We start from the raw sequence: 27,445 nt of genomic DNA on the forward strand, positions 1-27,445 counted from the left end.
CTCCTAAACACCTCCACCTAGCAACCATTGCTAACCCGTTAGGGCATTAGCGTCACTGGCTAACCCAATTAGAAAAATATAAATTATAACCAGATTGATCTCTTGCACCGACACTATTTCCTACGATATAGCCTAACCTTAAAGGCCACCAATATAAACCATCTGACTCTATACTTATCACTGCATCTAAAAGAATTCTGTATATAGTAGTGTAGAAAACAAAAGCTATTGGAGCATTATATTGAAAATGCTAGTCTCGTTCAAATATACAAGTAATTCAACTTTTATAAATTGCCTATAAAATCCTCTGTACGTTGGCACGCAGCAGACGCCGCCGCTCCCGCCGTATCGCGTCTGCCCATGGCATTCGCCGCCGCGGCGCGGAGGAGCCTCTGCTCCCGCCTCTCCGACCACCTCACCCGCCGCCTCCACCCCGCTCTCCCCCATCTCCTCGTCCCCCACTCCTCCGGCGATCCCCAAGACCATTCTCCACTTCAACCCCCGGCCCGACTCCAACCACCCCACTTCCCGCTCTACCAATCTTCTCGAACAGCCAAAACCCTATCCCTTCTCCCCCTCGGCATCCGTCTCGCCGGGCCGCCGCACCGCGGTTTCTCCTCTTCACCCTCCAGCCCAGCTTTTGATGTCGGCGCGGTACTCACCGACGCCGCGGGTGCGGCTGCGGCTGCGGCCCCGGTGAGCTTCCCCAGCGAGGTGGCGTTGGCCGCGGAGAACTCGTCGTTATCCACCGCGGCAGTGCAGCACCTCATCGACGCCGTCCACTCATCCACGGGGCTGAACTGGTCAGGGTTTAGGGGGTTATGTTTCGTTGACCTTATTGTTGGAAATAATCATCTGCGGATTACATCATGTTCTTCAATCAATCTGTGCGTGGTAGGTGGCTTTCGATTGCAATATCCACGATGCTACTACGATGCTTGTTGCTTCCACTGTGGATAATGGCCTTTAGAAGACTCAGGGTGAGATCTTATTGAATAACATATACATAAATACTCTCTCTCTCTTATTTGTCCCTTAAGTTTAATCTTCTCGTGCATGTTGGGACCTGGGACCAAATTACACATGTTTATACTGGCTTACCAGTTTAGCAGGCTCATATGGCTACTATTTGTATGCACCCAATTAGCTACAAGTTAGATATTATCTCATGTTTTGTTCACGATATTTAAACCACATTTTTGTGTGAAAACTGAAGATTCTTTTTATGGAATTAGAATAATATTTCTTAAAAAAAAGTCAAAACGATGTAGTATCAAGTGATATCCTGGGGTTTAAGTTTAAGCAGTAACATCATTTTCATTTAACAGATTCAAGAGTCAAGCCTTATGTACCACTTTGTAGCATATACACATTATCAGCTAGTAAATGTGTTATAGGCAGATTCAAATGTAAGAGCTGATTGACTATTTCATGTCCATCTTTTAACTTGGATAATTTTCAAGAATTGTGTCTGAAGTCAATTGTTTTACCAAAATCCTGCATTCTATAAAAGCCCTAGTATTTTATAAATCCAATTGAACAAATTTTATTTTTAGTATATCATGAAGACCTCTGTTTTGATGACAGCCTTAAACCTTGTTGTCTTCACATTTGGAACTTTCATAGGGAATGAGACAGGAGATTTCAGCAGTTGTGGAACTGGTGAAAAATGCATGTATCATGATACTAAACATACTTGTTGCAACCAGAAAAAATAATGCTCTTGGATTTGTTAGTGCTCCTATTGCATCTTACTATCTACAAATTTAATTGCCAAAAAGTGGACTGCATGTTCCTGCAGGTTGATGATAAAAAATCAGAAAAAGAAGCTATCCATGGACATGTTTTACTATTATTTAAAAGGTATGTACCTTTGTGGAATGATTTACTCTGTTTATATTAACTAGGGATTTCCCTCATGCAAAGTTGTACGGGCTGGTTAAATTGGATTTGACATACAACTCTTATCTCCTATTTCCATATATACAATTACAATTTATATCAATTTATATATGAAACTGAATAGAATTGGATTTCATGTACAACTCTTGATGTCTGTTTCCATGCATACAGTTGCAATTCGTATACAAAATATTTAGAAGTAGAACTAAATTTGATATACAACTACATTGATTAATCTACACAGATGTAATTTGGACCCATTCCGATGTAATGGTTAAAATCTTTCTTTTTTTCTCCAATTAACATGAAAATTTCTAGCCTCCAATGGGAACATGCTGGCTTCTTTTGAGCTATCTTAATTATATAATAGATAAAACTCTAATGTCAGTTCTGGCTTTCACTAAATGAGCATATAACATATCATCACCTTTTCCCACTTCTATTTTCTAGTAGAGATATTGTAGTTTGAGTTGTGTTTTTTATGTGCACGTGTTTAGAATTCCAAACAAGGAAAGATGCCATTCAAATATTTGTTTAGTTTGTTTCGTGGCTATATTGGATACCTCTTCCATCCATTCCAACCAGGTTCCCTTTGCTGGACAATTGAATGAGAATGATCATGGATGCTAATAGATAGAAAGTTCAATACCTTCTCTGTACTGATTGTTACTACCTCTGTCCTAAAATATATAAGGGTTTTTGCGGTACCTGTCTAGAATCATCCCCCAAATCCTTAATTTTTTTGGGACAAAAGCAGTAATTATAATTGTGGTAAATAATCCTACAGTGCAGGTCCCAGCCCCTAAACTTCATGATTTACTAGTCCTATAGTTGGAGAGGAATTTTTGCTCCTACTTGTTTTTTGGGAGCTTCCATGTGTTCTGAACGCTTGCATTTGTTCACACAGGTTGGGCCTTCTAGGCTTTGTTCCCATATTAAAACCATATGCTTTCATGACTCTTTACTTTTCTGTAAGTTGACCTACCATGCTGAAACGTTTGTTTACTAAAACTTAGATGCACATGTTCACCACCACCATCACTTTTTGTGTTTCTATCTCACCTATGATTTCATTCTTCTCTAATTTATAGATATCAAACATGGTTGAGAAAGTCCCATCTTTAAAAGAGGGTGGTGCATTCTGGTTTACTGACCTGACAACTCCTGATGCCTTATACATCTTTCCCGTGATGACATCAATATTCCTCATGCTTAGATTGGAGGTTTGCTTAGCCTTTTTTATGGTCTAAATGTATATTTTACCTTGTGCTATAAATTCGAGATACCATTGATTGCGTGCTTTGCATGTTTTTTCAGTTGATTGTTTTAGCCAATGTTCTAACTGTGCATATTTCTCATGGTTCAACATTATTCCTCTTGCTTATATAGGTGTTTATGCCCATTTAGTCAGATCAATACGGACATGCATTTTTTTCTATTAATTCAAGGTTTCATTGGGTGCATGTTTTAATATTTTATCAGTCAATGTTCTTTAGCTTGTCAGTCCTCCCACTATTAATGTCATGCAGAAAGCGTATTATGTGATGTTGTCTTTGCTTTCGCTTATAAAATGCACGTCATCTTTTTTAATATTGTTCTGGTAACTATGTATCAAATATCATCCATGATTCAATTCATGGTTCAACAGGATACCTAGCGATTCTGGTAACTGTGTGTTGACCTTGGAATTTGAATTCGTTAGAATGCCAATAGTTAACTAAGTTTACATAACCCGAATGTAAATGGGGAACACTTCTAGTTTCATTCTTTGTGTCTCGTCCATTTGCTTTCTTAACTTCTGCTTGTGAATTAATTTTGCTTTACTTCCATGTATTTTTGTTGATACCGTGCTATTTCTGTAAGATGTGCCAACATTAGATCTTAATCATCTTCCTTCAATACAAAGCAGTCATCAACTGATCTTTGTTTACCATCTCAAGAATTTCAAGCACCCCATTTCTTCTTCTTGATGACCTTTCTTTTCTGTAGCTGCTCCACTAATTTAGGGCATTCATTCTCATGATTCTTTATTAATGAATTGATGTATGGGCCAAAGGCATTATCTTTTCGCTTATGCTTATGCTTATAAGCCAAAAATTGATTTTCAACCTTAAATTTGGAGTAGATTTTAGGGTTTTTTCATCATAATTTATTTTTTAGCCTTGACTTTTAGATCGCTAAGAGCATGTATATAAAAGTTTTATTGATTGATTATTTTTCTTTTGCAAACATGTCGTTTGACTTTTTCCATGAAAAAAAGCAAACAATCACCTAGTTTGGAACCTTCTGTTAAACATTTCCTTTTGTTTTCTTGGATAGCTTCAGTTTTAAGTTTTAAACTATTAACTAATGATAATTTTCCTGATATAGTTCTCTCGTCATTATTCAAAGCAATCGAGGTCTAATGACAAGGATGTGAATAGAGTAATGCATGTTTTGAGAACATTAATTCTTCTAACTATCCCGTTGACAGCAAGCCTTCCTCAGGTATTGTATTCTCTCAGGCTTGAAATTTTCCTTATTAATTACATTGAGTTCTGTGAGCTTTACCAGTAATTCAAGATGTAAATCATGCACGACAATATCATAGTCGTGTGGTGGAACCTTTTGAGTTTTGACTGACCTGTGTAGTTTTGTCCAGTCTAGCTGTTGGGAATTCTGGTACAGTGTAATTCCCATATATGAGTAGATCTCTGTCCCAGTACACAAGCTTTTGGATGTTTTGGTTATTGAATGGAACCAATCACTTCTGTGTCAAACATTCCAATTCTGAGTAACTGTTAGTAGATTTTAGCATATTTGCAGCAGCTACAGCTAGGAGTGTTAATGGGCCAAGACCCTTGGGTTTTTTCACAACCCTATTTAATCTTTAAAAAGTTTTAGCTCAAAAATTCATAAAATTTTAGCTCCAACCTATTTTGAATCCAACCCTTAAAAATTTTATAGACAAAAAGTTGGGTCCATTACCACCCTACAGCTAGTCCATGTGCTCTTTCCCTGATTGCATTATGATGCATTACTGCTGGGCACCAAGGCATGAACTGATACAAATGTTTCAGGCATACGAGTTAAAATGTTTATGATTCTGGTATGAGCTGTCCTAGTTTCATCTGTTTGACTATTAAAACACCTAATTTTCTCTTTCTTCTGGCCAGGCATTTTCTTGTTACTTCGTCACCTGGAGCTTTACAAGTCTTATGCACAGGATAGGTGATTCATGTCATAAGCTATGCCGCTACGGCGCCTTACAATTGGTTTGGTGTTATTTCCGTTGTACTTAGTATGCACAATTATTTTCAGCTATACGGCAGCCAGCTGTGATAAAACGATTATTCGGCGATCTCACAGTACCAACAAGCACAAGCCCCCCATCTGATGAATCGAAGGAGCCAGCTGCCGAAGACCCTCCAATGCCTATCCAGCGACGTGAACAGCCTCATCCCATAGAGAGAACAAGAACTTCTGATGCTAGCGTTCATCGGATCAGCGATCAGTCCGATCAGAAATGAGCAAAACGCAACTAAATTTTAGCCACTTACAATTGCTGGAATAAACTAGTATACGTCAGGATTAGAATGGCCACTAACTGCCCTACTCCAACTGTACAGGTGCCTTCCTGTGTATCTTATTTATTATTTAGTATTCTCTCTGTTCCAAATTACGACTAGATTTATTTATGAGCTAGTAAATTTAGACACATATACAAAACATATATACATTGATACATGAATAAATCTAGACAATAATATAGAACGGAGGGAGTGCTAGTAGCAAATTGGTGTGGTCTGGTCATCTTAAGCCGTTTTGTAATACGTTTCATCGAGGTTAACACAGATGTTTGACAGTGTCAGTGACCACTGGATGCACATAGCATGTGTCTCTGCACATAAATTCGTAATAGAATTCTTTACTGACCGATTCACCAGTTGGAATTATTATACGATGAGTTCTCAGGCACGCCGAACCGAGCCTTCAATCTCTTAGATGGGCCGGATTCCCGTCCCGGTTCTGCTTCCCGCGTCTGGATTGTAAGGCCCATACACGATGGAGGCCCAAAGTCTACACGAATTTAAGGCCCAAGTGACCCTTCCGGCCTGCACACTCCCGCGGCCGCCATTGCTGCGGTCAGCAAGCGTCAGCCCCGTCGTAGCCCCCCTCCCTCGCTTCCCCTACGCGCGCCGCCTCCCCACCCGGCCATGGCGTTCGCGGCGAGGAGAAGCCTCGCCTCCCGCCTCTCCCACCACCTTACCCGCCGCCTCCACCCCGCCGCGCCCCACCTCGCCGCCTCCCACTCCAACGACGAGCCCTCGCCGCCACCCCAGCTCCCGCAATTCCTCCGCTCTCCGCTCCCGAGCCACTCGCGGGCGGGCCAAGCGCTAGACCGCCACCGCCACCTCCTCCTCCTCCTCCCTTTCTCGCTTCACCACCTCCCGGAGCCACACCGGCGTGGATTCTCCTCGGCCGCCGCCCCAGCAGACGAGGTCGATGCTGCTGCGGGCGTCCTCGCCGACGCGGCCGCGGCGGCGGCGGCGGCGGATGCTGTGCCGGCGCCATTCCCGGGGGAGGTGGCCGCCGCGGCCGTTGACTCGTTCTTCCCCGTCGCGGTGCTGCAGCACATGATCGACGCCGTCCATACATTCACCGGGCTGAACTGGTAGGCCTTGCGAGGTAGCTGTACGATTTGGGATCTGTTCCGTTGGATCGTGCAATGCTCGATTGCTCTCCCTCCTTTTAATCTCGTGTGGGGTGTGGTCAGGTGGGCTTGTATTGCCCTGACGACAGTGCTGATCCGGAGCGCGACCGTACCGCTGCTGGTGAAGCAGTTGAAGGCTACACAGAAACTAAGTGTAAAGTGCTCTTAATGATATTCAGCTACATGCGTTCATGTTCTACGAACCTAACTTTCCAATTTCTTTCATAAAGCTGGTATTTTTCCATATGCGAAAAACTTGAAATGTTGGATAGAGCCCATGTTATTGTATTGATCTAAGTGTTCATCAGTGTTATTGTTCTCTTAATAATGTTTAGAGCAATCATAATTCATAAGTAGTAAGTGAGTGCTCACAAGTGATTATTGGGTCATAGAATAACCAAATACTTATCACGGCACTCAATTTTCAACTATGTGATGCTTGGATCTTATGAAATACTCCCTCTAGTCAATAATATTTGATGCTGGGATGGGAGTACTAAACTTAATACTCCCAACATCAAATATTATTGACAGGAGGGAATGCATTATTAGAGCATAATTTTGTTGCCTGATAACGTCATGGGAGGTTGAAGGATACAGTGTTTCCCTCCAGTCAAACAAATGAGTTCATTAAGCATGCTAAAAGGCCACACCATAGATGTGTAGGATTGTCACCACCTTCTAAAACCTGCAAATGTTAGACTTATGCAAAAATACTTCTTTTCAGATGTAGGGTTGAGGGAACACAAATTCCAAAGAGAATATAACTCAAAACATACTTTTGCAACATATATTCTTTTGAAATACTTTTAGTGGCGTGCTCCAAATATTAATGGCCAAAATTGCCTTTTGCGTACAATTTAAGGTTTCAAATCATGATGTATTTTTTTAACAATAAGGGCCTTTTATTCAAACAAAATCATCTGTTGCCACATCTCGCTGATATTTGAATAGTGGTTGGAAAACAATTAATATTCGATTGGTAATCTATCTAGTTACGGGTAAGTAGTCTAATTCCTTAGTTTAGTGCACCAAGTGATCAATGAAAAATTGAAATTCCTTGATTTTGTGAGTAATTTTGTAGTTCCAATGCCAGGTATGCAATCATCAAACAAGACGACGCATAATGTAAACATTGCATCAAGTACACCTTTTTCTTATTGTTGCTTGTCCTATTTTTATCATCTGAGCAATTGAGTTTGATAATTGCTGCATCCTTGTACTTCATGCAAAGTTTTTGGATTAATATTGGATTCTTTCAAACTTGCACATTTTACAGGCAATAAGGCCAGAGATGGAAGCCATTCAAAGTGAAATGAATGTGAGACTACACTCTTAGCTTGTCTATATTATAACATCTATTTGTAAGATAATTGGTCATGGAGAACATTCATTTAATTATTTTTTAAAATGCATATTGTGCCTAATGTTTTCACCTTCTCGACTATTCCTTGCAGGCAATGGATCCAAAATCAGCGCAGGAGGGGAAAGTTAAAATGACTGCACTTTTTCGAAAGTATGTGACTTCACTAGATCACTCTTATCTATGTTCTAGAGGGAATGCAAGTCAGATTTATTTCCTTTCTAATATACACTGTCCCTAATGTATCATTAAGAGTCCTGAGTCCCTTTTTATGACATTTACTGAATGCTAAACTGTTGTGGAGAACATACCATCTTTCTTAATTCTCTTTCCATGTCTTGATAAGTAGCTATTGAACAAATCATCGAATTGTATCAAAGATAGTTTTCTTGTGGGATGCACTGTTATATGATTTATATGGAAATATTGATGTTGTGTTTTCAGTTGCTCGAACAATCTAACTTATTTTGGCCCTTTTTCAGGAATGGTGTTAGTCCATTTACTCCACTTAAAGGAATGCTGATCCAAGCGCCAATATTTATGAGTTTTTTCTTTGCTGTAAGTTGCACATTGTTTTACTGACCCTTCAATTCTTCTCTTGTACATTGTTATGTTAATTGTTTATTTGTGTCCTTATTTTTTTTCCTTAGATAAGAAACATGGTTGATAAAGTTCCATCGATGAAAGGAGGAGGAGCACTTTGGTTTACTGATCTGACAACACCGGATGCTCTTTATATCTTTCCAGTTTTAACGGGATTGATCTTCTGGGTGTCAGTTGAGGTATACCACTTTGTCTGGTGTGTTTTTTGTGTTTGTCACGGTGGAACTAACCTGCGCACTGCTGCTTGTTGATATACCTGTATTGTTTAGTGCAATAGAAGTTTGTATCTATCCCTGTAGGCCTCAAACAGTTTTGATGTCATCATATTATTATGTTTTATGCTTGAACTTATTTTCTGGCATTATCATCTGGTACACATAAGCCTGATCGAGTAAATGTGGAATCATCTTTAAACATAACTTTTCATTTACACTCTTTGTGAATCTGCGTAAACTATGCTCTCACCTTGAAAGTTCAACCATATACTGTGATGGCTATTTTGCTTAATCTAATGAATAATATGTGCTACCTCAGCTTAACTTGCAAGAAGGAATGGAGGCAAATCCTATGGCTAATAAAATGAAGAGCTTCTCTAGAGTAATGGCTATTTTGACAGTTCCGTTCACAATGAATTTTGCCAAGGTATACCACTATGTGCTTATGAATTGTGGGATGCAATGATCTGGAGTGAGATGTATGGAATATTAGAAATATTTATTGTGGAATATGTTGTTATTTCTTTAAGTTACCAGCATTAAGGTGTGCATAATATATAGCAAAAATCTCTTGCAATTCTATTATGTTTTATGATATCACAGGCTTTGTTGGATAGATATTCTACGAATACAAACAGGTTCCGTACAGAACCCTTGATTAAGATGAAAAGGCCAGAAAAATGTAACATAGAAAATTAATGAGTACAGAACAGATTGTCTGATAAAATTACTGAATGAATGACAACCATATAAGAGACATTGCCCCCACTTTACTGACAAAGTCCGTGGCTGTGTGCAAGAAAGATCACCTCATGTGGCTGTTACTGATTAGTTTGGTTTTAGCGGATACTATGCTGTTTTGCTCAGATAAAACAGTAGGAATTAAGGATATTCAGGTATTACTGGTATCCCACTGATAATCACAAATTCACAATGTCGATATGCATTTGAAATTTATTGAGATAATGCCCATTGATTTGCAAACATATTTCAAGTGCAACACTTGTTATTCCATCTAAGCAAATGATTTTGGTACTCTTGTTTTCAGTTGTATCATATTGCTGTCTCAAGTATCTACTCTTTATTTATTCAGGGAGTTTTCTGTTACTGGATTACATCAAACTTGTTCTCTCTCACATATGGTATTGGTGAGTACGGCTCCATGCTTAAAGATAGGACTTCTCTTGGACCTTCTATTCTGTTTCATGGCCATGTCGTTCATAACGTGTTTTTTTTAAAATCTTTTTTCCAGTTATCCGGCGACCGACTGTGAGGAAATTTTTTGAGCTTCCTGCTTTGCAAGCTAATTCTGCATCTGCAGGGAAGCAAATGTTCAATCTGTTTGGTGGATCCAAGGCACTACCTGCAGCAGAGTCACCCGTAGCAATCACAGGAGGCCCGCGATCTAGTTTGGAAAAGCCTGATGCTGCTGCTCTGGGCTATCGGGTCAAAAATCTTGAGAAGAAGGTAAAGTCCAGAGGCAAATCTCGGAGACGCCGGTAAATTGTCAGCACTCTAGAGACTAGATGAGCAAACTGTACTTTTGCGTTTTGGTCAGGGGAGATTTAACTTGTGTGTTGGTAAGATTTGATTTTCCTTCTCGCTCATACGAGGCTGGCGTTGCTTTTTTGGGGTGAATAAGCCAGATTAGTTTTGATACACAGAATAGCTTATACACAAATGTAACTTTGAGTTATTGAGTACTACATTTTACAAGATCGACTTTGCTGTTCGTTTCCAAGAATTTAGGTGAGACTAGATGTTTCCTTCCACTGCTGTGACACCAGTGGTTTGGATCATTTGCCTAGATTTTTTATGATTACAACTTCTGTATCTTGGCCTGCCAACATATGTGGAGGTCCTATTCATGATGGGCAAGTATGGCTTAATAAAGGGCTGTACAGCAGCTGTGAGCCTGAATAAAAAGGCCAACAGGGCGATGTCTGTCACGCTGATGATGCTTTTTATGCCTAATTGTGCTGTTACACCTGAAAGATTGTTCTTTCCATCATAAACTTTGATTCACAATAGCAAGTATAAAATTGTAGGTTATTGCGCGTGTGGTATTTTATTATTGGTGTGCTCCATACCCCCTTCATGTTTTATATGACTCTATTGGCTTTGGGATTTCTAATTATTAATTATTTTGTTATGATTTGATTTAATAAGTAAAGACATTAACTATAATTTATAATTTTGCATATTTGTAAAAAGAATTGAATAAGAGGAGGGACCAGATATGAAATAAAAGTTAAGTGCATAAAATTAAAAAAACAAGAGGGAGTATTAGTTTTCATTAGCACTGTTAATTGTTCAAGTTTCTTGAGTAATGACGGGAATAACTGATGGGAAAGGAACGACAGCATTGCTATTCTGCCGATCCTTGTTTACGTTCCTGCCTTCCTTTTTTTTTAAAAAAAAAGAAAACTCCTTTTGGCTTTCAAAAGGACCCTCACCTACTCTTAGACGTGACCCAACTAATAATGTGTGATTTCACTGGCCTACGAAAGCCTAAAAAAAGTGTGGCACATACGTCACATTTCTGGGCCTTTGACAGAAACAAGCAACAGCTTCATCTGAAAACGAAGGTTTTTCGCTCCACAAGTGTATTTTTAGCATTATATAGGTAAATTAGTTATAAGAAAAAAAATAATTTAAAAACTCTTTATTAAATAAGAAGATTATATGAGTGAAAGGTAGGCATGACAAAATTGATAGAGATTTGAATATAATGTGGTTGATGGGATAACTAATACTCTACTAATACACTTTTTTGAACAAATTTGAAATTTAATATACATCACAAACGTTGTTTTCCTTAGCGATTTCACGTCGATCATGGATGGGTTGATGGACACATTCATTTGCTTCTGGTGGTACAACTGTATGCGCGCAACTGCACATGGGTATGGTTGGGTAGTTTTTCACCCGATTATTTCTTTTCTTTTTTGCATGTCATGCTACCCGAACTGTTTTTTTTAAAAAAATTATCATCTCACATTTATCACATTTATAAAGTAGATTTTAATTTTATAGTAGTTAGTTTTATCGTTTATATATTAAATAGTTATAAAAAATTAGATATTTTTCATCGACCAAATAAACACAACCCGATAAGATTGAGAGGGGAAAAATGATGAGCACTGCACGCCTCAACATTGTCATGCCAAGCGTGAGAGGTGACATGAAATGATCCGCTTAAATTTTCACTTTACAAACTGAAGTCGACGCCAACGATGATGTTTCATCTCTTGTTTTTTTTTTTCGTAAAGCACGTCACTCTTTCAATTACTACTTGTTCCTGCCAAAGTGCCGAATTCATGCATGTTGATGCAAACGAATAATTCACCACGAACTGAACTAAACTGAATAACTGATACACCAAAGTGGTATATTCAGAAGGGTTTTTTTACCATATTTAAAAAATATCTCAAGGTATCAAAAATATTAGTACAAAATTTTTATATCTCAAGATATCATCCTTTTTCATTAAAATATATCCTGATGTATTCTTTTAGGACGGTAAAAAAACTCTATTCAGAATCGTCTGTCTCACTCTCACCTCACGGAAGCTGTTGGCATATGCTATCTAGTTGGCATGGAGAGAATCACGTATACCAACGAAAAACAAAGGATGGCAGTTGTCCACGACCAACGGGTTGGGTTGTGCCAGAGTAAATAATCCCGAGTACATATTCTGTCCTAAAATATAACTAAAACAACGCTTAAGTCAAACATTTTAAGTTTTAATGATTTATAAAAAAACTTAAAAAATGAGTAACATAATGATAAGTTACTAGATTTATCATTAAATAAACTGCCAAACTTTTTTTTCCAAAATAACTTATTTTTTTATAAATATTATTGTTCAAATTAGTATCCCGAAGACTGTGTCAAAATCTAAAAATATTTATACTTTTGAGAATCGACAGTATACCACAAAATTTATCATCGTGATTTGCCATGAGTTTATCGATTTTTTTCTTAACTTCTACCATTTATCATCTCTATCTAATTAGTCTCCATTAATACTATACTATTTCCAATAACCGAAATATTTATGAGACAAAAACTTCCAAAGTTAATTATTTGTAGAGTTGAACACATAGTAATAAAATATGTGAGAATGATAGGAGGAATGCAGTGATTTATTAAGAATAGAATATATGTAAAAAAGAAAAATGCAGAATAATATAGTTACTTGAGATGGAGAACTACGTGAAAAAAATACTATCTCTGTCTTATACAAACTGTATTTTTTGATTTTTGTGTCCAACGTTTATCATCCGTTTTATTTGAAAAATTTATAGAAAATTTTTTTAAAATTATTCACGCATAAAATATAATTCATGTTTTATCATCTAATAAGAATAAAAATATTAATCACAAAAATAATTAAGTAAGACAAATATTTAAGTATTATATCTAAAAACTAAAAAAATAAATTTATTTTAGAACGAAAGAAGTAGATACGGGGATTTAACTTTTTGCCACTTTTAGAAATGTCACCTTACATATTTGCCATCCGCTGTCTATGACACGTGGGTCCTCATGTGTCTATAACATGTGGGTCCAGTGGTAAATATGTTAGTGTCATTTATAAGAGTGGCAAAAAGTTAATTATTCCAGTAGATACAGCTTTATGTTGCGGTGGAGTACTGTACTGGTGTCGGACTCGTTTTGCGGTTAGGTAGCGGGAGTGGCAGCGGCGAAGCGAGCGAGTCGCCGTCGCGCGCCAAAACTACCCAGTAAAACCGCGTAATGAATCCAAGCGAACGAGCAGCTCAAACCCACCAAGAAAATCGCACCACCGCGCCGGAAGCAACAGGCGTCAGCTCCGGCTCCATCCAGCACGACCACGTCTCACGCCGTCACGCCACCGGCCTCCCTCCCACTCCCCAGTATAAATCAACACCCACCCGCTCCATCGCTTGCTCGCCACCTACCTCTAGCTTGCTTGCCTCGCTCTCTCCTCCGCGTTCGCCGGAGCATCCCACGTGTCACGGCACAGAGATCGATCCAGCCATCGCCGCCGGCCGGCGGACGAGTGCTGTACTACTGTGCCATGGCGGAGAGGTTGCTGTGGGCGTCGACGACGGCGGCGGGAGTGGGCGGGAAGAAGGGCGGCGGGGACGGCGCCATGGGCACGCTCGTGGGGCAGCTCGGGGGGTTGCTGTCCAGGGCGCTGCTGCCGCCGCCGCCGCGGGTGTGCGGATCGCCGGGCGGGCCGCCGGTGACGGCGCCGAGGGTGCGGCTGAGCGACGGGCGGCACCTGGCGTACGAGGAGTCCGGCGTGCCCAGGGAGTCGGCGCGCTACAAGATCGTCTTCTCCCACGGCTTCACCGGCTCCCGCCTCGACAGCCTCCGCGCCTCGCCGGTTAGTTCATCGTCTCGTCGACCGATGTGTTCTCCTCTGAGCATTTCCAGATGAATTAAATTCTTTCGAAAAATTTTATTTCCAAGTGAACTCTGATGAATATTGGAAACCAAAAATTAGTAGCGCTTCTCACTTTGTCAGAAACTTTTTTTCTTGCTTAGAAAGAACGAATTTTTGCAAGAAATCACATTTCTTAGTCAATTAAATTATGAAATTGGTTTGGTCAGATTATCATTAAGCTCCTTGCAAAAAAAAAAAATCTTTAAGCTGACAAAGGCGTGCAAGTTTACGGCCTTTTTATTTTGTCAACGCGGCCAAGAACGAATTTTTATTCACGCTGAACTGTTCTTCCAATAAACATTGCAGCACGCTCATCGCAACGTCATAGTTTACAGTAACAAGTCAAAGCAAAAAAATTATGAACTTTCATCCAAATCATGATTGGTTTGCGTGTATCAGTACAGCGTGGATGCTGATTTGGTTACTGAAATCTATGTATGGTGTTTGTGAATTTTCAGGAAGTGGCTGAAGAGCTGGGCGTGTACATGGTCGCCTTCGACCGCGCCGGCTACGGCGAGAGCGACCCGAACCCGAACCGCTCGGTGAAGAGCGCAGCGCTGGACATGGCGGAGCTCGCCGACGCGCTGGGCCTCGGCGACAAGTTCTACGTCGTCGGCGTCTCCCTCGGCAGCCACGCCGTCTGGGGCGCGCTCAGGTACATCCCCGAGAGGATCGCCGGGGCGGCCATGATGGCGCCGGTGGTGAACTACTGGTGGCCGGGGTTCCCGGCCGAGGCGGCGGCGGAGGCGTACGGCAGGCAGTCGTACGGCGACCAGTGGGCGCTGCGGGTGTCGCATCACGCCCCGGCCATCCTCCACTGGTGGATGGAGCAGAGCTGGCTCCCCACCTCCACCGTCGTCGACAACACCACCTTCCTCCCCAACAAGCGCGACGCCGACGTCCGCCGCACCCTCACCGCCGACGGCACCCTCCAGAGGAAGAAGGAGATGGCGACGCAGCAAGGGATCAACGAGTCCTACTACAGGGACATGACGGTGATGTTCGGCAAGTGGGAGTTCGACCCCATGGGGCTGCCGGAGCCGCCGTGCCCGGTGCACATCTGGCAGGGCGACGAGGACGGCCTCGTCCCCGTCGTGCTGCAGCGCCACGTCGCCGGGAAGCTCGGGTGGGTCAACTACCACGAGCTCCCCGGCACCGGCCACTTCCTGTCCGCCGTCCCCGGCCTCGGCGACACCGTTCTCCGGACACTTTTCGGCTGATCAGCAACGACAGAATACTGAAGAGTTCGTTTCTGGTAGCTTTGGCCTGATGCAAAATACAGTGCAGTAGTACAGTTTTTTTTTTTGGTTGATTTTGTGGTGGATTTGTTCTGCCAAATAACTCCTGATAACTGAAACTTTTAACAAATATATATACTGATGTTAGATCGTGTTTGATTACTGTTTCTGCAATTCAGAGTTCTGGGATTTCATTCCAGAAACGTGCAGAGTCCTGGGGATTTGGTAGGATATTGTTCTTGGAGGAAAGGCAAAACCATTGATGCCCTTACTCATGTTCATGTTCAGATACAATGCCATATTGCCATGTAAAATGAGTCTCTGATCGGACTGCCTTTTGAAGTCTTGTTTCCTTTTGACAAAGGAGGCAGGTAGGATTGGAGGTTGAAGAAACCGTCAGGATTTCGTTCATTCAGAGGAAGGGACTTAGGCTTGCAAAGGCATTCAGTCTTAGTGACTTGGCATAGCCTGCAAAGCAACTCCGTCCAAAGTAATTAAGTAAAGGATCCTTTTTGTCATTGACAAAATCATTGGCTTTGTACCGTGCAACAAATGAAACATTGGTCGTCATCAACAAGACACAAAAATGTGGTCACGGATAACAAGCATAGTTCAGATAATTTCCAACTAGCAAATATATTAAGCCGTTCCTTTCTCCCTGAAAAATGTTATTACATTATTCCGATATATTATACCTGACCAAAATAAGATTATTAACTTGTTCTAAAATAAATTCATTTATGAGTAATCATTGTATTAGGAGTTTGTGAAAACAAAGGATAGATTAGGGATAGATAAACTAGAGAATCATCTTATTGTGACTTGATAAAATAGAGGGTACTCTAGTCTTTTTTGCTTTTGTATTCTTTTGTATTGTTATGTGTGTAATGGGTGAAAAATAAAGTTATTTTTGGGACAAAGTGAGTATTATTTAATTTTGGTATGGATAGATCAATAGGTTATCTAATTTTGTGATAATATTTGAGGGTACAAACAAATAAATCAACTATTACAAAGCAGAAAAGTTGTTTAAAAAGTCATTGTAAAAACTTGTATATAAAAAACTTTTACACATATCACAGCGTTTAGGAGCTTGACAAACGTGCACATTATCTACAATCTGTAAGAGAAAAGGAAGGGGCCATCCTCCATTAATGTTAGTGACCCAGTATGCTTAGACTCTTATCAGGAAAGACTTAATTGTGCACAAATACTAAAACACGACGAAATTAGGCCTAAAACAACGGATTTATTCAAGTCTAAAAGACGGATTCTAATACGCAGACCGGTCACATACTCTGCATTTCTAACCACAACACAAATGTGCATTGACAAATTACTTTGTGTACACGAGCGGAACTTCTGAAACAAGTCTTTACCTACCAAGGTCACTACTGACCAAGAAGGCCTGAAGACTAATTTGGTCATTAGCCTAAAGGCACTCAACTCTCAGCCTCATCAGATCAGCGTTTGGAGTTGGTGAGATGATTCTAGATAGGCACTGCTTTGACATGAGATGCCAAGAGGAAGAAGAGATTGTTCTCCATTCATACTTCTCCACCCACCCCAACTGCAAGTTTGAAGGATTTCGATCTCCTGAAGAAATGAGGCAGGTGAGACGATTTCAAGAGGTGCAGAAAAAGTCGGTTCTTGGTGCCAACACCATCACTCCCTCCATGAAAAAAAAGAAGAAGAAGCAACAGTGGTTGTAGCCTTTGATGAAACATCATCACCGACGTCATACCACGTACGCAGAAGTTTGCATTTTTCATATCGTTGTCAGGTACAGAAAATTTTGTCTTGGGTGAATCAAGTACAGAAAATGCACCTGTTAACTGGGTTTGGTATTCCAATTGCCATATCGTATTTTGGTTTGTATATCTTAAATTCTGGAAAAAAAGCACGTTTGCAACATAAACAATCCACAAAAATTCAATCATTTGCACTAACCAAACTATTTAGTATGACCCACATTACATTTTGCAACAAACCTGTATATATCAAATCAGGTTTTCGGTTTCAGATGAACAGAGATTGCAGGGTTGGGTGGGAACTGATCCCTTTCAAATGCGTGGTAGGTGAGAGAGATTTTGCTAGTTGGCATTTGTAAAAAAAGCACACGCACCAGCTTTGATGGATCATGTACGTTTATATAGAGAAATGTTGGTAGGTTGCTGAAAGGGTTGCTTCTCCACTACAAAAAAAAATAATAAAAAAAAATTCAGCAGAGCTCCACTACTATACTATTCAGCTCGCACTATCTTGCTTAGCTTAGCTTAGCTTAATTAGCTCGAATACCTAACCCGTATTAAGAATTAACCAGCACATATATAACCCGACACATGCATTTCTTCTCCAGCTAGTCGCCTCCTGCTCAAGCTGCATCGTCGCCAATGGCTGCTGCTTCTACAGGTAACAAACTGTTGCATGCAAAGGTCAAGAATGCCAGCAGGTGCAAGGACGCAGAAGCTGACCATGGTGTGAGCTTTCCGGTCTCTGTGCGTGCAGGGAATGGGAGCCCGCCGGTGGCGCTGATGGTGCTGATGGCGGCGGCGATGGTGGCCGGGTGGTTCGCGAACGCGGTCCGGCCGCCGACGCCGACGCCGTGCGGGACGGAGGGAGGGCCGCCGGTGACGGCAGCGAGGGTGCGGGTGCGGGACGGGCGGTTCCTGGCGTACGCGGAGTCCGGGGTGCGCCGGGAGGCGGCGCGGTTCAAGGTCGTCTACTCGCACGGCTTCTCCGGCGGCCGCATGGACTCGCCGCGCGCCTCCCAGGTTGGTAGCAAGCTACCCATCCATCCATCCATGCTTAGACGATTGAGATCACGCCGGCGGCCGGAGTGATGATCGATCGCTGATCGAGGCGAGCGGGGTGGGGGTGGCAGGAGTTGCTGGAGGAGCTGGGCGTGTACATGGTGGCGTTCGACCGCGCCGGCTACGGCGAGAGCGACCCGGACCCCGGGCGGTCGCTGAGGAGCGCGGCGCTGGACATCCAGGACCTCGCCGACGCGCTCCGCCTCGGCCCCAAGTTCCACCTCATCTGCTCCTCCCTCGGCTGCCATGCCGCCTGGGCCTCCTTCAAGTACATCCCCCACAGGTGCGCATACACTTCACTGGTTTATCCAAATTCGGTTGGGTCTAATTTCAATCCATTGAAATAGAAAAAATTAAGATATAGAAATGTATGTCCACACTGGTTTATAGTAATTTTCTAAGAAATTTAAGTGGATGAAAATTTTTTCTATGTTTCTCTCTATAACTTATAAAAAACAATTTTTTCTTTCAATTTTCTATACTTTATTACTACAAACCAAATATCCTTTATAAAAATTAATAATTAGGAATCCATGTCATTTATTTTTTTCTCCAAATCGAAATGACCCTAAAAGTTTCATCTTCAAGACCGAATGACCATACAAACAATAAGCACATAATAAAATTCATATAGTTGTACCTTGAAACCATATAACCCTTTTTCATGAGTAGAGTAACCATATATAAATGCATATTTATTTCTCTCATCGTTTTTTAATAGACGATGACATTAACTTTGGGATATACTTATGATCATTCATCTTAATTTTTTAAAAAATACAGAGTATATGATTATAATTTATTTTGTTGGGACTTGGTTTATCTTTAAAAGTACTCTCATCCTGATTTACTTTTTCTTTTCATATTTTCACAAAAAATTTAGATAAAACAAATGATCAAAAGTATATATAAAAGTCAACAACGTCATCTCTTATAAAATATAAACTAGCATCAAACTCCTAAACAGTACAATTTTGTTTATATAAAATTTTTTATTTATAAATTCTTCTATAGTATTTTAAATTTATTTTCAACCGATATAGCTAATTGATTCGTTCATTTGTACTCACAATTAGTTATAATAAATCATTTATACATTCAGCTATGCGACATAAATCAGGGTAGGCTGACCTGACTGGCTGTGCTGGCAATGGTGGGGGTAGGTTGGCGGGGGCGGCGATGATGGCGCCGGTGATCAACTACCGGTGGCCGGGGTTGCCGAGGGGGTTGGCGCGGCAGCTGTACCGAAGGCAGCCGGCGGGCGACCAGTGGTCGCTCAGGGTCGCCTACTACGCGCCGTGGCTGCTGCACTGGTGGATGGACCAGCCCTGGCTGCCCACCTCCACCGTCATCGACGGCTCCGGCTCCTTCCCCAACGCCCTCGACGAGAAGAACCGCCTCATGGCCCTCTCCACCGGGATGTTCCACAAGGTTTCGCCGGTCCTCCTCGATCGCCAGCCATGGCTGATCATCTCTCTTTGGAGATACCGACGGTGTGCGTGTGCTCTGTGATGGTGCAGAAGGCGAGGCTGGCGACGCAGCAGGGGGTGCAGGAGTCGTTCTACCGCGACATGGCGGTGATGTTCGGCCGGTGGCCGGAGTTCGAGCCGGTGGAGCTGGAGGAGGCGCCGTTCCCGGTGCACCTCTTCCAGGGCAACGAGGACGGCGTCGTGCCGGTGCAGCTGCAGCGGCACATCTGCCGCCGGCTCGGCTGGGTCAACTACCACGAGCTCGCCGGCGTCGGCCACTTCTTGTCGGCGGTGCCAGGGCTCGGCGACAGGATCGTCAGCACGCTCCTGCCGCCGCCGCCGCCGGCGGCGTAACAGCAGAGAGACGACGATCGCCGGCGCACACAGGCGATGCTGAAGAGAAGCATTCTGTGTGAGCTCAGCTACACCGTACTGCACAAAGAGACTGATGAGATGATGCCATGATGGCAATTCTATACAGTACCATCAGCAAGATTTCAGAGGATTATTGACTGATGCCATTGTACATAGTTTTTTACCATCTTTTTATCAGAAAACAATCCCAACAAACTCCTGTAATTTACATACAGCTACAAAGAGAGAGTAACTGGAGATTTTGGGGCTATCTAGAATGATAGGCACAATCACACCTGTAATCAAAACGCTACAGTAGGGTAAAAACTACAGCAGCCAAAGCTGCAGGATACACCAATCAAGAAAATCTTGGCTGCAAACTGAGAAAGAAACGCAGTTGGGGTGGAAAAAAAAGTAGCCGCTGCTCATCTCCTACATAGAGCTGCTGTGAATCCAAATATATTCACAACCAAAAAAGAAGAAAGAATCAAGCATTGATCTCTGCATTACACTGCTCCTCCCTGTGGCAGCTTCTTCTACTCCAGAACATGCCTGAGCAGCTGGTCCGGTCAAGATCCTGCTGTTCCCTCTTGTCCATCTCCATACTTGCGCAGTGCGATGGCTGAGGAGATTGCACCTCGGAACCGTCCTGTGTTTCTGTGGCACCACACGGATCAGCATCGCTGCACCTGCAGGTCGGGAGTGCGGAAGATGGAAACGGGCTGCAGGTGAGTGGGCAGACTAGCTCTGAAGAGACAGCAGCAACACGATTGCGCCTTATTTCCGCTTTGCTGACGGTTGCTGGCGAGTCTACAGATCCGGTGTTTAGCATGCATGGATTGCAGAATGTGAGTGCTGAGCTAGATTTAAGTCCGGTTGGCGTGCTTGGCAACTTGGTGAATGACATTATTCCATTCCGACAAAGAGGGCACGGAATCGATCCAGGCGGGCCAGTGAACTCGACACGGGTGTTGCTGGTAGAGCAAAGATAAAGAGCGCATTTGATGCAGAACTCATGACAACAGCCTGAAAGAACAGAATATAATGTTAAGGTACCAGCATTAAAATTTTCACATTGCGTCGCATCACAACATAATGTGTGCACAAATAAGTGAAATTCTGGAAATTCTAAAGAAGCTTCAAAAAATGGTGGCATCATATGTACAGAGCATTTACTAGATATTGGAAAGCTACAGATTGCAGGGGAATAGAAATAACGCCCCTTTTGGATCAATATGCCATTGAACGGTTCCCTAAAGGTACAATTACAATTCACGACACAGTCGATTCACTAAAGCAATCCTTACCCTGGAGTAATCAGGAAAAAGAAGTTAGATGTTCTTATCAGGTAGAATACTAAAACTTCCAATCTGTATAAAGATTTTCCTTGGGCACGTAACTGGGATAGTTTTTTCTTTGCATAGAAAACATGAACCGTCCCCTGACAGGCGCCAGTGCATCTTATAAATTAGAAAAGAGAAATAACATAAGCAACATTTTCAGACTAGTGTAGGTTTCATTAGTATAGATAGAACTATGAACATCTGGCAATCATTTTTACAACTTGGAGTTAATAGAACAGACTGAAATATGTGTTTGTAAGTAAAGAATGATAATGAATTTGCACGTGTGTGATATCAACACAGCACCCACCTTCAGCAGCTACAGAGTTTGACCTTTCAAGGCAAACTGCACAAAGATCACTATCATCCACAGAGGGTATGGTGTGCTGCAACCCAAATTCTCTACAAATGCACAGGGAAAATCTATGAAGGTTCCAATAAGGCAATAAGTGTATAGTTATCATTGAGAATCTTGTAACAAGATGTCATAATTGGCATCGTTATATAGTAACAGAAACAGAAAACACTTGTAATAGAGGTGGAATGTCAAGTTTGAAAACAAAAACACACACATCCTATTCAAATTGAAACATGCTTGAATTCAGGCAATTGGAAGCTAATCATAATCAATTCCTCAGTTAAGAAAAGTTTAACTATTCCATGAAGATTAAGATCACCAAAGCCAATAATGTGGATTAGTATTTCTCCTGTTTGTTAGTTACCTTTCCTAAAGTAACAATGTCTGAAACCACTGCGATTCTAAAGAACGTGCTGTCTGGCCCAGAAGTTTATAAGCACAGATGTTCTTGTATACATAATGAGACTGCTTCAATCACAACCTTAAGTGCTTTCCAAGAAAAAGTATAAAACATACTACATAATATATTTACGTATCAAAAGACAGCACTCATTGTTTTCCTCAAAAGCAATAATTGTATTTATACTTTACTTCAAGCAGAAGAAAACCGATTAGTGAGTAGTGAATTATTAAGCACTAACCTGGCTATACTAAGTATGCTCATGAGTGGCAAGGCAAGATAACTAGATGGTTGATATACAGGTATACTCGAGTTTGAATTTGGAGAAAGTAATGGCTCCAGGAAACGCCGTCCAAACATCCTAGCAACATCGATGGGAAGCCACCTAAGCAAAAGGTTTTATGTTAATATAAAACAAATCTGATCAAGTGGATTTAATCATAACTGTGAGAATAATGGTATCAAGATTTTGGAAACATAACAAGTAAATAACTAATTCTTACCCATTACAATTGAGTGTCAGCTTGCTAGCACCTTTCGATAGAAGTAACTGCAACAGTAGAATCCCAATTTTCAGAATAAACAAATTCATTATGCAGCAACGGACAATTGCAAGTTTACAACTGAAAAGGTACTTGTCACAAAAAAAAGTGATTCTGCTTTATGGCAGTAACTGACCTGGCAACACTCCATATTCCCCCCACCAGCTGCATAATGCAAAGGAGTACTGCCAGCTCCTGTTCCATAAACACAAAATTAAAACTCAATTGAGAAAACAGAAATGTCATTATTTAATGCATGCAAGATGCCAAGGTGAAGCGAATAATCAATACTTACCTATCAAGTTTGCCGTAGTGCCATAGGGAAATGTGACAGCTGAGACATTTGCACCTAAGTCAATCAACAATTGCATGCAATCAAAATGACCATTCAAAGCTGCCATATGAAGTGCTGTAACACCGCCATCAGCAGGTTTGTTGATAAACCTCAGACGGGCACTGAAAGAAAGTAAGAAACATAGCATGCCATTAATTTCCATCCATTTCAAACAGTACTCCCCAATACTCGTTTGAGGAAAAAAACATACGATTCATTAAACTTCAGTCCCAAAGAAGAAGAAGGACTGCTCCCACTATTCGTCTGACAGTCACTGCCATCGACCATCGAAGAAACACCATCCTCCAAGGGAGCACTTGGGACAAAGTCCGCAAGTAAAAGACGAACACACCGAACAAGTCCATCGTGTGCTGCAAAATGTAATGCTGTTCGACCACTCAAGTAATCTGCCCTGGTAACCTTCCAAGTAACCAAACACACAGAGAATTCAGAACCTTCCGTGTGTCAGAAACGCAACTCACTAGAAATGCCATAGTACAAGTGCCATACATTGCATCTGAAGAGAAGAAGCATCTGAACCACCTCCCAGTGGCCATGCCGGCACGCATGCATCAACGCAGTCTTCATTGACGCATGTCACGCATCCAAACAAACGGAAAAAAAAAATCAATCAATTGCTCCATTTCCAATAAGATTGAATCGATGAATAGAAATGTAACACATATACTGTGTCTAAGCATGGAGAAGGAGGCTCAGAAGGTACTAAAAGGTTCAATCCTTGACGAGGTCCAGATTACAAATAAGTTGATGTACCAGTATCTAACTACAGAGCTAAGAAAATAACCAAAAGACTGAATCTTCACACACTTTCAGTTGAGACACAACATAAGAGCTGCCAGTTTCATTACTTCTATACGATAGATCTCACATTAATTCGATTTCTAAGCACGAAATAGTTAAGAAAAACACAAAGATCAAAGCTTTTGAAACCCAATAATATCCCCAAAGATCTACCTGCCCACAGTAGTTCCGCGCGTTCACATCCGCACCCTTCTCCAGCAACAGTGTCACAATCTGCATGAAAAAACAAAACAAACCACACCAATTCGCGATCAAATCGAACGAAAACCACCGGCAGCGACAGAACGGAGTGGAGGAGCGTCACGGACGTCGAGGTGGCCCTTAGCGGCGGCGAAGTGGAGCGGGGAGTTGAGGCCGCCGAAGGTGGAGTAGCGCGCCAGCGCCGGGCTGAGCTCCAGCAGCATGCGCGCCTCCACGGCGTCCCCGTCGCGCGCCGCCGACACCAGCCTCTCCCCGGAGGCGGAGCACCCAAGCGAGTTCCCCATCTCCTCCTCCTCCTCCTCCCTCCGCCGCCGCTCGCCGGAGCGACGGCGACTGCCGTCCCCGCCACCTCACGGCCGCCGGCCGCGTCGTAACACCTCCGCCACGACCTCCTGCCCTCAGGATCGGCCCCGCAGCTCGCCGGCGGCGAGGGGCCCGTTTGAAATTGCCGGAATTTAGGGCGGCGGTGGTGGTGGTGGTGGGTGGTCGTTGCGTCGTCCGCTTGGGGTCTCAAATTTTCCGAACGCCGGAGGAAGAGGGGAGTGGAGAAGAGAGAAGAAAAAGGCGAGGTTTTTATCGCTTAAAAATTCTGAAAAAATACAATATCGCTTTAAAAATGTTTATATTTGTTTGAATCTTTTTGGATTTAACCGGAACCTTTTTTTGGTTTGGCTCATGTGCAATTATGGAGAGGAAGATCATTAGTAGCAGTACAGTAAAAGGCTGAAAGCTGCTAGGGGTGGATGTGATCATGTGAGCTGTGGAGGTTGTGATTGTGCTTAGCCACTGACAGAGTTTGATTAGCATGATAGCACTCACGTGCCAAACCTTTTTTACCTTTTTGTTTTTGAGGAAGAAAATATTGTTTTCTTAGGAACCACGTATCATACGAGCTAATCCATGTGGTTCCAAATGTAGTTGTGTTACTTTTTGTTAACTTATGATTAAATAATACCCCTACTTTTTCGTTTATCTTATACTTATGAGCCAAAATTTAAAATTTTAACTTTAAATTTATAATTGATTTTAGGGGTTATTTTTACCGAAGTTTATTCTCTAGCCTGGGCTTTTAGATCACTAATAATACATATATAAAATTTTTATTTATATATTTTCTTTCGTTATATGCCAAATAATCACCTCATAAATCGTTTGGGTTTACGTGCATCCTTTTCAGTGAAAACGTGCATGTATAATTTATGATAATTATTTAATAGTAGAGGCTAATTGGTTGTTGTAAAGTTAAAATTGATTTATAGCTCATGATTTTATTAAACCCTGGTAACAAAGTAGTATTTTGAGACGGATATGCGTCACTTCAGTATTTATCTCATTATTTGTATTCCCTGCTAATATTTCTGTTAGACGTTGGTTAGTTATTTTTATATTTGTGTATGGAGGGAGTACTAACTTACAAGTACTCATTATCTTGCCGGCTTGTCGATGAGGCAACAATACATTTTGCAAATATTGAGTAGCATATGAAAAATGTGTTTGTATTCTACGTAGTAGCAATTAATAATAAAGGTATTATTAGGTATCCCATCGTCAAGTACTTAACAACTGAGGTGATGAAACGTGTGATCTATGCACACCAGAAATGTTAATGACTACTACTTTCGGCTCGTCAGAAACAGAGAAACCGTGGACGACTCATCACCTGAAAATTCACATTTCATTTGACACAGAAGACTGTGCTTCACCAAACTTTCATGTGTACCTAATGCGTACTTTAGCTACTAATCGGCTTAATTTCTGGGTTGAAAACATTGTTCTTTTTAATAATAGAAATGAGACTTCCGGGCTTCCGGTTTCTGAACCAACCACACACACATAGCACGTCATTTTCTCTTCTTTATAAGAGTTCTTTTCTATCTAGAGATTAACAAAATGGTTACTATATGGCCAAATGGTTTACCCAAATTTGGGTATCTCACTTTAGTATGACATGTCATATTTACAGCTAATTACTTTTCTAGTGAGAGGCAATTTGATTGTCAATATTAAGAGGTGGTTGTTTGGTTTTTATGGAAAAAGCCAGACAGTATATTTACAAACTAAAAATAATATATGAATAAAAAATTTATCTATGTATTCTTGTGATCTAAAAAAGATTGAAAATAAATACGGTAAAAAAACCTCAAAATTAACTTTAAATTTAAGGTCAAAAATTATTGGGTATATAGCATGAGCATAAGTATAAAGATACCGGTGTAACATGGTTGCAGTTGATGATTTTTCCCGTCTTAAGGTACGCCAAGTCGCCAACATAATTTCTCGAAAATGGTTATATGACGGTGTAATTAGACACTTATAAAGATGGATGTGCCCATGTGTATACGACAGTCTGCTTTATGTCAAGAAAAAAATGTTACTAACTTTGTCCTAATTTAACAGAATTTGTGGATTCCATGTCTAACAATTGACCATTTGTGTTATTTGAAATTTTTATTAAAAAAATAAAAATAAATCATCACACATAGATATACTATTCATATTTTATTATCTAATAATAATAAAAATACTAATCATAAAACTTTTTGAATAAGACTAACGTTCAAACGCTAAATGTAAAATGTGAGAAAAATACCGTCTGTCTGGGACGAAAAAAGTACAATGTAAAAACGAAAGAGGGGTCAATGGGTAGGCGAGTGGGGTCAGCGTGGCGTGTTTGCAAATCGCAGGTTTTGATACGGACGGTGTGCTTGTCTGTCCCCTGATGAGCATGGGGCCAAACAGAAGGGAGTGCAGAGCTCAGGACAAGACTTTTGCCCAATGAACACTTGGACACAAAGATCCATTCTTTGGGACCCAAGTGCATTGATCTACTACTGGTGTGATATAAACTGTGCATGATAAACATGTCATGATCAATGATGGTTCATTAGTAGGCATTCCATCAAGTTCTACTTAAAAAATCCTGAGGGACTCCTTGCATCACATTGGATAGGTATGTGTCAGTGTCACTGTTGACCTGCATCTGTCAAAGTGTACGAGTTCAGCACACTACCAACTCTTGTGGTTTTTTTCTAGTGTATGGCAGGCATTAGGCAAGATATTGTTTTACTTTGTGGTATGTAAAAGGGTTGCTCTTGGTGTACTGATCCGTCATCTTTGCATGGAATTATCCAGAACAAGATAATGTCACAACCACTGGTAGTCCACTGGAGTACTATAATGCCAACTTGACACCAAACCTTGTTACTTTACCCTGTGAAGACATGCATGTTATTGGGCTGTTGGTCAGGTTTCGTTGATCTACTAAACTGTCCTCTTCCAATTTCTAGATCGGTGGCCACAAAGTTAAACTAGCCAATTAAACATTTTTGCTTGTCTGGTCCAATGCAGTCAGCAGGAA

The 27,445-nt window shown here is 41.3% G+C and overlaps 5 protein-coding genes across 6 annotated transcripts; 4 read left to right on the forward strand and 1 right to left on the reverse strand.

The window, feature by feature from the left end:
- Nucleotides 1-345: 345 nt before the first annotated feature.
- LOC102705563 (mitochondrial inner membrane protein OXA1-like) lies at nucleotides 346-5,766 on the forward strand. 2 transcript variants are annotated; one of them, XM_015841983.2, is made up of 8 exons: nucleotides 346-803; nucleotides 899-980; nucleotides 1,802-1,863; nucleotides 2,810-2,873; nucleotides 2,994-3,125; nucleotides 4,273-4,389; nucleotides 5,058-5,112; nucleotides 5,203-5,766. In XM_015841983.2, the coding sequence occupies exons 1-8, from the start codon at nucleotides 361-363 to the stop codon at nucleotides 5,409-5,411; spliced, it is 1,164 nt and encodes a 387-aa protein (XP_015697469.1). In that variant the 5' UTR covers nucleotides 346-360; the 3' UTR covers nucleotides 5,412-5,766. The 2 variants fall into 2 exon arrangements, with proteins under 2 accessions (XP_015697469.1, XP_015697470.1); XM_015841984.2 differs by having other exon boundaries at nucleotides 4,294-4,389.
- Nucleotides 5,767-6,062: 296 nt separating this feature from the next.
- LOC102718961 (mitochondrial inner membrane protein OXA1-like) lies at nucleotides 6,063-10,729 on the forward strand. Its single transcript, XM_015841569.2, has 9 exons — nucleotides 6,063-6,556; nucleotides 6,659-6,749; nucleotides 7,875-7,916; nucleotides 8,053-8,111; nucleotides 8,441-8,516; nucleotides 8,609-8,740; nucleotides 9,096-9,203; nucleotides 9,870-9,924; nucleotides 10,029-10,729. The coding sequence occupies exons 1-9, from the start codon at nucleotides 6,099-6,101 to the stop codon at nucleotides 10,277-10,279; spliced, it is 1,272 nt and encodes a 423-aa protein (XP_015697055.2). The 5' UTR covers nucleotides 6,063-6,098; the 3' UTR covers nucleotides 10,280-10,729.
- A 2,988-nt stretch (nucleotides 10,730-13,717) lies between these two features.
- Nucleotides 13,718-16,123, forward strand: LOC102705846. The gene is made up of 2 exons (XM_040528232.1): nucleotides 13,718-14,153; nucleotides 14,672-16,123. The coding sequence occupies exons 1-2, from the start codon at nucleotides 13,842-13,844 to the stop codon at nucleotides 15,431-15,433; spliced, it is 1,074 nt and encodes a 357-aa protein (XP_040384166.1). The 5' UTR covers nucleotides 13,718-13,841; the 3' UTR covers nucleotides 15,434-16,123.
- A 1,345-nt stretch (nucleotides 16,124-17,468) lies between these two features.
- LOC102719241 lies at nucleotides 17,469-20,442 on the forward strand. The gene is made up of 5 exons (XM_040528057.1): nucleotides 17,469-17,863; nucleotides 17,960-18,225; nucleotides 18,336-18,547; nucleotides 19,428-19,695; nucleotides 19,785-20,442. Exons 1-5 carry the CDS (start codon nucleotides 17,845-17,847, stop codon nucleotides 20,085-20,087), a joined length of 1,068 nt encoding a protein of 355 aa, XP_040383991.1. The 5' UTR covers nucleotides 17,469-17,844; the 3' UTR covers nucleotides 20,088-20,442.
- Nucleotides 20,206-24,617, reverse strand: LOC102706131 (probable E3 ubiquitin-protein ligase XBOS33). Its single transcript, XM_006661906.3, has 10 exons — nucleotides 24,195-24,617; nucleotides 24,040-24,099; nucleotides 23,575-23,646; nucleotides 23,276-23,484; nucleotides 23,026-23,186; nucleotides 22,867-22,925; nucleotides 22,692-22,738; nucleotides 22,430-22,573; nucleotides 21,741-21,832; nucleotides 20,206-21,113 (listed from the first exon to the last, which is right to left on the reverse strand). Exons 1-10 carry the CDS (start codon nucleotides 24,369-24,371, stop codon nucleotides 20,575-20,577), a joined length of 1,560 nt encoding a protein of 519 aa, XP_006661969.1. The 5' UTR covers nucleotides 24,372-24,617; the 3' UTR covers nucleotides 20,206-20,574.
- Nucleotides 24,618-27,445: the final 2,828 nt, after the last annotated feature.

This window comes from Oryza brachyantha, chromosome 10, assembly GCF_000231095.2.
Source record: "Oryza brachyantha chromosome 10, ObraRS2, whole genome shotgun sequence".
Lineage (NCBI taxonomy): Eukaryota > Viridiplantae > Streptophyta > Magnoliopsida > Poales > Poaceae > Oryza > Oryza brachyantha.

Coding starts and splice junctions, on each gene's coding strand:
- LOC102719241 (XM_040528057.1), top strand. Junction 18,548..19,427: donor TTCAAGTACATCCCCCACAG/GTGCGCATACAC, acceptor TGGTGGGGGTAG/GTTGGCGGGGGCGGCGATGA. Junction 19,696..19,784: donor CCACCGGGATGTTCCACAAG/GTTTCGCCGGTC, acceptor GTGATGGTGCAG/AAGGCGAGGCTGGCGACGCA.
- LOC102718961 (XM_015841569.2), top strand. CDS start 6,099: ATGGCGTTCGCGGCGAGGAGAAGCCTCGCCTCCCGCCTCTCCCACCAC. Junction 7,917..8,052: donor CCATTCAAAGTGAAATGAAT/GTGAGACTACAC, acceptor TATTCCTTGCAG/GCAATGGATCCAAAATCAGC. Junction 8,741..9,095: donor TCTTCTGGGTGTCAGTTGAG/GTATACCACTTT, acceptor GTGCTACCTCAG/CTTAACTTGCAAGAAGGAAT.
- LOC102705846 (XM_040528232.1), top strand. CDS start 13,842: ATGGCGGAGAGGTTGCTGTGGGCGTCGACGACGGCGGCGGGAGTGGGC. Junction 14,154..14,671: donor ACAGCCTCCGCGCCTCGCCG/GTTAGTTCATCG, acceptor GTGAATTTTCAG/GAAGTGGCTGAAGAGCTGGG.
- LOC102706131 (XM_006661906.3), bottom strand. CDS start 24,371: ATGGGGAACTCGCTTGGGTGCTCCGCCTCCGGGGAGAGGCTGGTGTCG. Junction 22,926..23,025: donor CACTACGGCAAACTTGATAG/GTAAGTATTGAT, acceptor TTTATGGAACAG/GAGCTGGCAGTACTCCTTTG. Junction 22,739..22,866: donor GGAATATGGAGTGTTGCCAG/GTCAGTTACTGC, acceptor CTACTGTTGCAG/TTACTTCTATCGAAAGGTGC.
- LOC102705563 (XM_015841983.2), top strand. CDS start 361: ATGGCATTCGCCGCCGCGGCGCGGAGGAGCCTCTGCTCCCGCCTCTCC. Junction 804..898: donor TCATCCACGGGGCTGAACTG/GTCAGGGTTTAG, acceptor TGTGCGTGGTAG/GTGGCTTTCGATTGCAATAT. Junction 981..1,801: donor TGGCCTTTAGAAGACTCAGG/GTGAGATCTTAT, acceptor ATGTTCCTGCAG/GTTGATGATAAAAAATCAGA.